Source organism: Maylandia zebra, linkage group LG6, assembly GCF_041146795.1.
Source record: "Maylandia zebra isolate NMK-2024a linkage group LG6, Mzebra_GT3a, whole genome shotgun sequence".
Lineage (NCBI taxonomy): Eukaryota > Metazoa > Chordata > Actinopteri > Cichliformes > Cichlidae > Maylandia > Maylandia zebra.
In genome coordinates this window covers 11,538,261-11,551,194 of record NC_135172.1, presented here as the reverse complement: position 1 = coordinate 11,551,194, position 12,934 = coordinate 11,538,261, and the positions used below count along the sequence as shown (strand labels likewise).

Here is a 12,934-nt window from a genome sequence, read left to right as displayed (position 1 = left end):
ACGTGTGTTTAACCAATCACAGCTTAAGAACGTGAAGGAGCTTGGCAGAAAAGGCGGGGCAAAAATAAAGTCACACCAACAACGACACGACTTTTGACCGACCAATCAACGACATGTGAGGATTTCAACAGTATTATATAATTGACTTCAGGCACGTGAAGTAATTGTTTGCTTTAGAAATAAAAAAGCTAATTGTTTAAATTTAAATTGTGTTTCCACACAACTCTGGTCTGTCGAATTAATTCGATTAAAATACATTTCTTCCTATTTTTTTCCCCTTTTTCAATTTTTACCAGTCTTTATCCCTAAGTCCTTCTTTACAACCCTTGATTCTAGAATTTCCTCCTACGTTTGGAGGGTAAAAGACCTCAAGTAGCTAATATGCATTTACAGAAACCTAAGACTGAAGGGAGCCTGGCACTCCCTAGCTTCCGCGTTTGCTATTGGGCTGCCAATATTTGCTCCATGGCCTACTGGTTAAAATCTGGGAAGGTTGTGGGCCACACCACTTGGCTAGCAATGGAGTTTGACTCAACTCAGGGTATGTCTCTTGCCTCCTTTCTGGGTTCTTCTCTACCTTTGTCAATTGACAACTTCACATTCAGCACTTCCTCCGGGTGTGGGCTCAGTTCAGGATGCAGTTCAATCTCAAGAATTTCTCACTTCAAAATCCTATCTTATTAAATCACCTATTATTCCCTTAAGCTTTGGACAACTTGTTTTGGGTCTGGTTTAGAGCAGGTATTATTTACTTTAAAGATATCTTTATACACAACTAGACTAGCATTATTTGATCAGCTGTCAGCAAAATACACTCTTCCCAAAACTCAATTTTTTAGATATTTACAACTCAACATTTTTTGCAATCCAACCTCTCCAGTTTTCCAGAAGCTCCAGCTACTAAGTTACTGGACAAGCTCCTTAGTTTGCAACTATCAGGCAAAGGTATAATCTCCCGCATCTATAGCAAACTGTGCAGGATAACTTCAGCTCCCTTTGAAGGCCTTAAATCCACATGGGGGAAGGAGTTGGGTATATCTATGTCAGATGACGTTTGGGATTCAGTCCTCACTCTGGTAAATTCTATGTCACTCTGCACCCGCCACTCCCAATTCAACTCACACAACTCACAATTCAAAGTAGTTCATAGGGCCCACTTGTCTAAATACAAATCAGCTAAGATTTATCCTGGCTCTATCCCTCGCTGTAACAGCTGCGGGTCTGATGATGCCAATCTAACCCACATGCTTTGCTTTGGACCTGCCCTGACTTGGTAAATTTTTGGGAGGCGGTTTTCTACACTCTGAACAAGGCTACTGACCTGAAACTGGCTCTCAACCCCCTACTTGCTCTCTTTGGTACAGTGGGTGAGGATGATAAGTATATCACTGGGGCAAAACGTTGGGTGCTGTCCTTTGACTAACAGAATTGCTCATCCCACAGAGGTCTGATGACCTACCACTCTATAGGTTTTACTGTGTTAATGTAAATGTTAAGCTCAGCTAATTTCTGTGTGGTTTGCAAAGATAGGTTTTCTTGGAATCAATCGCTCCTCCGTTTTTCCGTTTTGTTCCAACGTGAGAAGTTCTGTTTTGTATTCAGTGTAACCAGTTTTTATGTTTCCCTTGGTTTTTTTTTTTCTTTTTTGTTAACTGTATCCACAATTGCTCAATAAAAATATTTTGAGTAAAAAATTTTGTTTCCATTTTGTTCTTTTTTCTCAACAAGGCTCCCTTAAAGGCAAGACGACAGACTGATGTAAAGGAAAGTTTAGCTTGAACATAAGCTACCAAATAACAGTCATGTGGTATAAAACTGTTATTATTATTATCATTATTAAGCAGTTTTAGTTGTCAGCAAGTCCTTGGTTCAAACGCTATTGTAAAACATACCCCACAAGAAGCTTAAGAGTACCATGACTGTGTCATAAAATGTGAACCTCTCTTTGGCTTTCAGTAAGCTTCAAAACAGCATGTTTATCACACCAGTGACCTGTTCTTATTGTTTGTTTTTCCTTCCAGAAAAACCTGACATTCACACCAGCCTCCAGCATATATCGCCTTTGTTTTTGAATCCTCGTGACATTTTGGCTTTTGCCATCTTTGTTTTGTTTTGTTTTTTTCTATGAGAGATATGATCATGTTTGAAGAAGAGTTTAGAGTTTTCGATACTTACACTTAAACCGTGCTTATAACAGGGTGTACTTATCAGACGAGTTAAAGTGAAAGCCCTGAGTCTTTCAGTACAATAACAAGCTGAATGAATTGTGACAAAGTCAGCTTTGTCCCTCCCTTAACAACACTCCTTCAATTACACAATACTTAAAGCCTGAACACAAACCAGTCACATATACATTGCACACAAAAAAAATTAAAAAAAGTTAAGGGAGCATGTGATTATCACATTATAACAGCAACTCAGTTAAGTTTCGGGGATATCAGTCAATCCTCTCAGGAATAACAAGCCATTGAGAGGCAACAACAAGGCATAGATCATTGCCCTGCCCTTATCTTTCCTGACTGATCTTTCTCTACTTTTGTTTTTTGTTAGTGTCCTTGTTACTGCTGGTAGAACAACGGCACATTCAGGTTGCACAGGTAGCGCAGCTCCCATTTTAGGATGGCCTATCTATACGTGCCACTACAAGAAGGTTTGCTGGGTCTCCATAGTCTTAATAGTGTAGATGAGATCCCATTAGGCATGAGGAGAGCTGGATCAACCCACCAACGACACGGGTGTCTGCTCCTTTGCGCAAGGAGGAACAGGAAGAGTACTGCAAGAGTCTCCAGTGGGACACTCATGCATGTTTCCAAACTGTCAGATTTAGATTCCTTGAGGGTCTCACAAGGTCACAACATCCTTTAGTTTTGACCTTCCGGTTCTATATAAGCGGAGTTCAACAGATGGGTTGAGTCTCCTTATATTGTGCTCATTTACAAAGACTCATTCAGACTGATGGCAATATGTTGGCAATTTGTTTGCATTTATAACTTTGACAACAATCATTTGCAAGACTTCAGCAATCCCTCTTAGAGTGATTACAGTCAATCCAAGTCAGACTGCACTGTTTGCAGAGAGGTCGCCACCTATCAGGTGACCTGTGCAATCCTCTTGTGATCCAAAGTGGCCGTGAAAGTGTAAACTTGTCAAGCTATGGGCAACCAGGTAATCACCACAAGTTGCAATCAGTGCAGAATAGAAAATACAAAATAATACAATACAATCACCAATCATACAGTCTTTTTTTTTTTTGTGTAGATTCAAGAATGTTGCTGTGCTGTTTTTACTTATGTGACTGAGCCATTAGTTTGCACTGAATTGGGATGAAGCTTTATCAAGCTAAGTGTGTCCAGTGTTGGATGAGTTTTCGGTTAAGCCCGTTTAATGTGAGTTTGCTCAGCTAATGCTGGATGGATCATGTTGGATGATATGAGCACTCTTGTTCCTAGCATCCAGCAACTTTTTAAGTGATTTAATAAAATATCAGTATGTTTTGAGCCTGTATCAAAACAATCTTGCCATGCAAAATATTGCCATATTATGCTGTATCGATTCCCCCCCTACTACTACTAATTGTTTCATAAATAGCTTCTTGCCTTAAACCAGAGGGAATTTTTAACTTGGAGGACTAATGTTTTGCATTCAAACCAAATGCCGAACGTTTATTTTATGTTTATGATTAAAATAATTAAATAAATAAATACATGTTTAACAAAGTAATGTAAATAAAATTTGTCAATTTCATGGCATAGAAGGGAATTTTCGTGGCTTAGTGGGACGCTTGAAAAGAGCCATTGATTAAATTGTCCACTGGTTCAAATGTGTGACTGAATACTTGAATAAGGCAAATATTATTAAACCAGTTAACATTATGAAATGTAAATATAAATACAATGTAAAATTCCGATGACCTTCGGTGTTAAAACATTTGTATGAAGTCTAATTAGGTCTGTAATAATTTAATTAACGTTAATAACCTTTTCGTGTCTTTTGACGCTGATGTTTAAAGCTCAGAGCCGCGCGGGCTTTTTTTCTCCTCGGGTTGCCGGCGACCAGATAGGTCGCACCGCTGCTGCTGTGCTGTGCTGTCTCCGTGTGTGTGCAGCCCTTCGCACGGTTTGGTCGATCCGTGCAGACAGCGGAGCTTGTCGTCTGGAGAGACGGACACCGAGACAGGTAGCTCAGTTCGGGTATGAAACATGGAGCTCTCGGCGGCGGGAGATCGCATTTTCGCCGCGGAAGCCATACTTAAACGCCGCGTCCGTAAGGTGAGCTACAGCCGCCACTGTCCCGCGTGTTTTGACTACGTGCAGATGTTCCCCGTCGGCAGCGCGGCACTGCTTTAGTCCATAGGCTCAGGGCTGTCATCTTACGCCTATGAAATACTGCAGAGGCCTTCATGCGTTTGCTTTTACTTTGCTAGTCCGAGCTAGATCAGAGCAGCGAGGCTTATGACTCGTGGCGCGGACATTGAGGCAGCGACAGGGCAATAAAAACAACACAAAGAACGGGGTGGCTGCAAAGACACGCTAGCCCCGCTGATGGTATTGTGGACTGTGCTGTGAAACTGAGAGGCCTGGTTTGCTTGCCAGCTAATGGTAGCTAAAGCTATACGGTCACAGTCAGCGGTTCATAGCCCAGTTTATGTGTAGCTGCCACATTAACGACAGCTTGACTTTGTTACTTTCTCGTGCGAGTTATGAAGGTGGTTGCAGAAGCACAAGTTCTCATACGCCGGTGATGGGAAAGGAGTCTTCAACCATAGCTGATTAAGGACTTTTGAGAGTTTCCAATGTGTTTTCAGTATTTTGCATGTAAGAGACTCTGTCCATTATGGCATGTTGCCTTCTGAAGTTGCCGGTATACACAGTTAACCAGCAAGGCCCACCGTGCCTCCAATGGCTTCAGAAGTCCCTGCTTGGAGTTTTTAGCGTATCCTTCTTGCTGTAAAACACTTGCAACACACGAACAAACGTAGATTTCACATAAACGATACCCAAACGTGAAATGTATTTGATCTTATTATAAAACATAGGAAGATTTAACCCTAGCGAAGACGTGAAAGAAATGAAGTCCTCTTCTGTAACTTGGACTGAAATGTGCTAAAGTGCATTCAGTTGCATTGCAGATTTGGTGTTGCTGTGCATTAACAGCATGTGGAGTTTTGTTCCCATGTTGGTGTAAAGGCAAGAATATCCTATTTGTAATTAAAATACTCAAAACCTGTGTTTGAATGTTGTTGTTTTTTTCTTTTAAAAAAAATCTATTCTCATATGAACTGTTTTAGTAATTCTAACATTTGTCTTCTTCTTTCAGGGAAGGCTCGAATACCTGGTGAAATGGAAAGGATGGGCAATGAAGTGAGTGCCTTGAATCCACAATGTTAATGTGACACAAGCATTGGTTCGATTCAGCTGAAAAATGCACATTAACTGTGCTTTGGAGCAAAATGAATGCATGCGTTTTTCTTCATTTGTGTTCAGGCACAGTACTTGGGAGCCGGAGGAGAACATCCTGGATGACAGGCTGATTTTGGGGTTTGAGCAAAAGTGAGTGTAGCTGCTTCATGAGGAGCCCTGCGTGTGCTTTGAGTAATCAGTCTTGATTTTTATTTATGTATTTATTTTTTCTCTATTGCTTGTTTTTATATTTTGGCTCCTATCTTGAAAAGTCTAAAGCATGTCTGCTCAGTCCCCCGGGCCCATTTACCTTTTTATCATGTGTTCTTGTTTTAAATTACTTCCAGTGTCTCTTCCTCTAAGTGCTTGTGTTTACTCATACTTTCATCCCCCCGCATCCCCCTTTCGTGTCTTTACATTCCTCCTCTTTGCTGCCTAATTGAAAAAAAAAATCTGCACCGAACTTCTTTTTGTCTGTTGCCAAGCTCTTTGAAATGCTCGTGCTGCTCATGGAAATATTTAGAGTAAAGTTCAAGTATCAGAAAACTTTTAATGGGAGGCAGGGGATACAACAAATGACTGAAACGGTGTTTTCGCTACATGTCATTCCTCTCTTCGCTGGCTCTTACATTTCCTGTCCTTCTTCAACATTATCCCTGATGAAAATAAGAGCAAAGAATAAGATTTTTTTTTTTTTTTTTAAAGGAAACCTAACTGTGTTCTGACATGGCTGCAGAGATGCTCTTTTTGCCCACGCTCACCCACAGCTTTCATGTCTGTCATCACCTTTGAGTCATTCTATTTGCTCTCGTTCTCTTGTTCTTTTTGTTGCGTGTGTCTTTTCATTTGTGGTCATTGCCATTCTAACTGTCACTACTTTTTTTTTCTTTTTTAGAGAGCGGGAAAGAGAGTTGCACGGGCCAAAGAAAAGGGGACCAAAACCCAAGAACCTTGTAATGAAGGTACAGTTTTTTTTTTTTTTTATGCTCCTCCACAGGGAGGAGCTGCTGCATCTGAAATCATATTTAAAATTTTGACGAGTGGACTGGAAACTATGACTAGTTTGCATGAGTTAAATTTGCAGCTTTGTTGAAATCTGTACCTTTGTTCAGTTTGCATCACCACCCTGCAGGAAAGTGGAACATTCTGTTTGTGGTTTCTGCTGTTAAAGCTGAGAAAAAGGTCAACCTACTTGAACCTCAAACGGTGTCTGAAGTTTATTTAAATCTTCATACAGTGCATGCTTTGTCTTTGGAAAATGACATGAAAAGAAGCGTGAGCGGCAGGGACACGTTTGTCCTGTGCTACATTTCACCTGAGGCACATACTGCAGCAACCTTTGGTCATAGAAAAACGCTTTCAGAAAGCCGTGTGAAGGGGGAGGGTCATTTATATCAACAACAATAAATGGAGTTACAAAGGAGACACGTCTGACTGAAGTTACATTCAGCACGGCTAAACGCTGTGGTGTTGGGTGCATTAACTTCTCTTTGTAACTGCTGATTTTGTTAATTTTAATTCTTTTGATCTCAAATTAACTTTAGTCTAATATAAGCTAAATCAGCTGGAAAGTGTGCACTTTTGAGGCATTAGTTACAACGCTGTCATCCAAGAAGCATTGGATATAAATCATTGTGACTCTAGTGTTGCCAAAAACAACTAACTTAAGTGAGTGCCCATGGTTACATAGTCTCAGCTCCACCCTCCAGAATTGTAGCTAGAATGAGCTGGAGGAGATCTGGTTCACACACTGCTGAAGAGCAGAGCAAGAGCTACCAGGGTTAGCTGCAGTCCGAGGTGCTGGAGTTGAGCCAGATGTTTTAGCCAAATGTTTAAAAGTGGCTGCTGTTGCTGTGTATCACTCAGTAAACGTGTTTAGAGGTTCAAAAAGCTCACTCTACAAAAATGGTTTCTTAAATGTGCTTTGTCTCGCAGGCTCGCGGTCAGAAAGGAGAGAGCGGCAGCCGAGCCTCAAACACCCGCCAGACCACTTTGCGTCCTACTTCGTCCACTTCTAACCGGGCAGCTTCCTCCTCCTCCTCTGCCTCAGCGCATCTTTTACCGTCGTCCTCCAGCTCGGCTGTCGCACCTTCCCCTAAACTTAACTCCCTTGCGGCCACACACAAACTGAAGAAAGACATTCACCGCTGCCACCGGATGTCCCGGCGCCCTCTGCCTCGCACAGACCCCATGGCGACCACCTTCTCCAACCCTGGTGGCTTCCCGTCCCGCATGCACGTTTCTCCCTTCTCTGAAACCGTCCGCATCCTTAACCGTAGGGTGAAACCCCGGGAAGTCAAGAGAGGCCGAATCATCCTCAATCTGAAGGTCATCGACAAAGCGGGCCGGGGTGGCACAGCGGCCGGGGGTCGGAATATTTCGGCAGGACGTCAGAACATCCCATCCCGCAATCGTATCATTGGGAAGAAGAGGGAAGCCCCATATAGACCTTTCCAGCCTCCTCTGAAGATGCTGGGGTTCCCGATGTACGGGAAGCCATTCGGGCTGCAGTGCGGAGGACCTGTGCCTTTTCACTCCCACCCAAGCTCATGCTCCAGCACAGGAGCTAGGGAAAGCCGCACCAGCCCCTCTCAGTTCCAGGCACCTCCTTCTCCTTCCAGCTCCAGTGGGTCTGAAGGAAAATCTCCCACCAATGCTACTGCTGCCCAGTCTCAGCCTTCCACTGGGGCCTCGCCGTCTAGCAAGGATCCCAAGTCCAGCAAACCTCACGCAGACACTCAGAAGAGCCAGAGCACCAAGTCCTCCACCCCTGCCGCGTCCTCAGATGCAAACCAGGCTGCATCATCATCATCCCCCTTCCTCCCCTCCTCTCCCTCTTCCTCCCTGGAAGACGAAGAGGACGAGGGCGCCCCGGACCGTACGGTGCCCTCAGAGGAAGGCAGGAAAAATCCTCGCCAGTGCAGGGCTAAACACCAGTTGCCCACCGCGCTTCCCCCTGCCACTCCCGGGGACCAAACCTCTGCCCCCACCGAACCTCCAAGGGTGCCCGCTGAGGGAGACCCCGACTGGCACCCTGAAATGGCTCCGAGCTGCAAGGATGTAGTGGTCACAGATGTGACCACCAACCTCGTCACCGTCACCATAAAAGAGTTCCCATCCCCTGCCTCCTGCCCCGCTTCACCTTCTGCTAGCCCCGAAAATGCCTCTTCCCCCCCTCCCACCGCCGCCTCCGACGACCCCTCCCCAGCAAAGCCATAGGAGGACGGACATTATGAAGTCAAATGCCATTGAAGAAAGGAAAAAAAAAAAAGTGTCATGCCACTTCAACTCGCTTCTACCTTTACCTTGAAGGGTATGTCCATATTTGTGTAATGAGTAATGAAATATAACCCAACACCGCCCTGTCATTGAATAGTTTAAAAAAATTGACATATTTTTTTTAGAAGAATTATATAAATTTGAGATGGGGCAGCTAATACGCCCTTCTTGGCATTTCATTTGCCATATTTTGTCCACTTGCACAAGACTGACTGTTTGGCTTGGATGGAAATGGTGGTAATTCTTTCACTTGCTTCATGCTGAGTTTATCTTGTTTGGTACAATGTAACATTGTCCTGAAAGTGGAACCGTCGCCCGTTTAGTGTGCAGGTTGAACTTTTAGAAGGCATACTCGGCCTGTGTGGAAGAAACTTAATATTTAGATGCAAGCTCTGCTCTGGAGGCTGTTGTCAGCAGCCTGCAGGTGTTTTGACCTGTTAGTCTCGTTGGAAGTTCAACTCAGTGAACTTAACACAGCTGGATTTGGATATTGCATCAATGCAATAGCGAGGTAAATGCACTTGACTGCATCATTTAAAAACCAACCTATTCTGTGTGGTTTATCAGTTTTTCCAAAGCCTTCTCCTCTTGCTCTCTTGAATGCACATGCATATACATATAAGTATTTATATGCACACACAACCATAAAGGCTGATAAAGAATATGAAATTCAGTAATTTTTTTTTAAGTTATTGCTGCCATTTGCAGTCTCTTACATATTTGCCTTGTTTTTCACTCTGTTCCCGCCACCTACTTCGACTCCATAACGTCCACCAAGACCCTAAACTGGTCTGCAGTGAATTTGAACAGTTTCTCTGTATGCCGTAATCACTAAAATTAACTTCTTAAACTGTCCAGGTCTAGAAGGTCCATGAGCTGAACACAGTTCAGACTGAACGTCGACAAAATGCAGCTAAAAATAGAAGTTGACTCGGCGACAGGTGTTTCAAATCTGTGGAACATGAATCCAGGCAGCTGTGGCTTGTACAATGTAGCGACTGTTAAGTTTTGTCTATTTATCTTCCACTTTTGACTGGTTAAAAGCTGTTTCCCATGCTTTTCGTCCTGTGGATGTTGCCAGTTTGTCCTTTTATGCTTCGTAACTGTTCTTTATTAGTATGTGCTCTGGTAGTAACGTCAATAGAAGTGCTTTATTCTTGCTACCCATAGGGCATGCGTGTGTCTTTCCACTGATGCAGAGCCGGTGCGAAGCCACTTCCAACTTGGGTGCCTTACGACGAAAAGCCTACATTTCCGCAGATTCATAACTGAACATTACATGGGGTTATGTAGCAAAGGCTGGGGTGATTTACACGGGATGGAGAATCTGTGTTTGGTGAATTTCTTGAGAGACAACGGTGGTTACAACTTTTGGCGCAGTCAGTTTTGTGAAGCTGCTGAATGTCGGCTGTTTGGAACCAGCATTGATATTTTCTTGTAGTGGAAATGCATGAAACTGGTTCTACAGGGGGCACCTGCACTACTGTAGTGGAAAAGGGTTCATCTAGTCCTATAGCCATCAGACTCTAGTCATCATGATGAGAAGTAAGACAACTTTGCCTCTTGCTCCTGTTGTACCAAGATTTGTTTTGCTATAACTGAGGCCCAACATGTCTTTTAAGTCCTGGCTTTAGACTTAGTTGAGCTTATTGTCAGCTTAATGTAAACAGTGCTCCTGGACACATGTAGAGGAACAGTGAGGACCAAGGATACCTCGATGTTCCAGTCTAAACAGGACACTGCGTTTTTACTTCCTAAATGAAGCGCCGTTTTGCCTGTTTCCTGTCTTGTTGCTTTTACCCGTTTATGAAGGATAAAACCTTTGGACCGCTGTTTAATAACTGGAGAGGATGCTGGCACAGTTGTCTTCCCCTTTTCAGACACATCAGACAGGCTGTCTTTCAGTAGGATCACAGTACAGCTGGTGTGTCGGGGAGCTGGATGGTTAGAAAAGCTGCTTGATCTCTAACGGTTTGATCCAGCGCCCTTGTGTTCTTGGCTGTAAACCTTTTGCCGTGTACGTTAACCGGAGGTTGTTTCCAGCTAAATCCCTCAAGCTCGAAATTGATCAAAGTTTCTGACCTTACCTTCAAACGCGTCAGCCGTACTTTAAAGAAACCTTTACAGACCCCTTTATACACAGATTCTTTTTTCCTCCTGCTCTTTCTAGGCCTTCCCAGACTCTTCGGCTCTAAACTCCGCTCTATCTACAGTATGTGTTAGAATATATTAAAAGCTTCCGCATGCGTTGCCTTAGAGCTCACCGTCGGCTGCACTCGAGGCAACTGTAACCTCATCACACTTGGCTCTTATCAAAGAGAACGGCTGAAAACGTCATTAAATCTCGACTTTAGCTCGGTGACTTTAAGGGTCGCAGACTGTAATAAGTTTTTATGTTTTCTGTCGTCTTCTTTTCCAGAAGTTGTGAGTACCGCTTTTTCCGTGTCTTTTAACAGGCGAAGGCGACGTTCCTGTCATATACTGAATGGTTCTAGTTGTTGTCAGTGCTGTTTCAGTACTCTCTCTCATAGGTTACACTTGGAAGGATTTATTCCAAAATGACACATCCATTAATATGAAGAAAAAAAGAAAAACGGTCTGTAGTTCAAATTCGAATCGATGTCTGTTGATAATAACACTACTTAAATCCTTATTTGACACAGTAAAAGCAGAGTGGTCCTATTTTTTTTCTAGAATTATTTTCTTCTCAAATGGATATATTGTAATTTGGAATAGATTTTTTCATCTACTCTATAATATGTTTAAGTGGTGGATAGAAGTGACTCTTGCAGTTGGTAGATTTGTAAGGTATTAGACTGCTAAGTGATGTTTTTTTTTAAAATTTTGTTTTAAATTTTTTGCTTATTCTTTGTCATACGGAGTAGCACAACTCGATTTAGTGGCCTCTTTCAACCAAATAGGGCTCTTGATTTTTATAATTTCCGATTTTTAAAGCTTTTCTTTCCCCCCTTTTAAATAGTTTTCTATGTGATCTAAGTGCTAGATTCATGTTGGCACTAATTAGAAGAAAAAGAAGGATCCTTGTTTAAACGTATGAAATGTGATGCTTAACGAAATGGAAACGAGCATTATTTTGTTGTTTGTACTGTAATTAAGTACTTTTTTTGAAATATGCATAACATTGTCAATGTGATGATGTTTATTTGAATGCCATTTTCTTTTGGCTTTTTTAGTAGTCTAAGATGGGTTTGATCAGAAGGACTCACTGATTTTTACATGTCAAGACTGCAGTTTCGTCTGGTTTTATGCTAATATGAATTATGTACATTGTATTGATGCTAAAGAGGAGGAGTTGGAGGCTGACATTGTAATGTATCTGAACTTCAGAAGCATGTTTTACAAACCCTTATTGTACAGATTATGTATTCAGTGTCACGTTACCTGTTACTGTTGTTGCTTTCTGTGTGTTTCTCGTACAAAGCTTTTAATTAAAAGCTCTCTAAAAAAACTTCCTTTTGGCTGTTGTCATATTTTAGTGTGATTTAACATAAGAGGCAGACTGTAGAATTAACAGCTGTAGTTTTTCATTTTACTTGGTGCCCGAAGTGGTGCTGACAGCAGAGTTAGGCTCATCAATTCAACTTCAACACTTAAAATCAACTCCAGATCTGCCCAACTTATGAAACCTCACCTGACCCGGGCTACAGCCGTCTGTTAAATAGATTTCACAGGACTCTGAATTCCTCTGAAAAATTAAGTGTACCTTTACTGCTTTCACAGGAAATAAGAACAAAAGTAGCAGCTGGCCGCTGCTAATCAGACGCACAATTCCTTCAATTCATTATCAAGTGTGAGCACCTTTAGACTTTTTTTAACAGTTTGCTGCTCTGGAGTGTTCTGGTGTGTGTTAACAAAGTGCTAAATCTTCCTAGGAGTGTATGGCTTAGTAAGTTCACCCTAACGTCAGACTGAAAGGGCCAAAAACTTGGCCCTAACTGTATCAGAAAAGAGGTGGAGAGGGAAATCAAGTCAAGTGGCTTTATTGTCATTTCAACCATATACGGTGGTACAGTACACAGTGAAATGAGACGGTGTTCCTCCAGGATCATGGTGCTACATGCACACTACATAAAGTGCACGTGTGCAAAACTTGCAAAAACAGTACAACACCAGGCAGAACAGAAAGATGCAGACACAAGGCAGTGCAACAGAAAAGTGCAACAATGACAAAGGATTGTGCAGAAAGCACTTGAGTTAATGGAATGTTTAAAGGTGTGTGTGTTGTATGTATATGA

At 42.4% G+C, this 12,934-nt stretch overlaps 1 protein-coding gene across 2 annotated transcripts; it reads left to right on the top strand.

Annotated features, from left to right (window-relative positions):
- Positions 1-3,998: 3,998 nt before the first annotated feature.
- On the top strand, positions 3,999-12,148 carry cbx6a (chromobox homolog 6a). Of its 2 annotated transcripts, none has more exons than XM_076884650.1 (5): positions 3,999-4,176; positions 5,317-5,360; positions 5,484-5,549; positions 6,295-6,361; positions 7,335-12,148. In XM_076884650.1, the coding sequence occupies exons 1-5, from the start codon at positions 4,000-4,002 to the stop codon at positions 8,616-8,618; spliced, it is 1,638 nt and encodes a 545-aa protein (XP_076740765.1). In that variant the 5' UTR covers position 3,999; the 3' UTR covers positions 8,619-12,148. The 2 variants fall into 2 exon arrangements, with proteins under 2 accessions (XP_076740765.1, XP_024658480.2); XM_024802712.2 differs by having other exon boundaries at positions 4,068-4,268.
- The last annotated feature ends 786 nt before the right edge of the window (positions 12,149-12,934 follow it).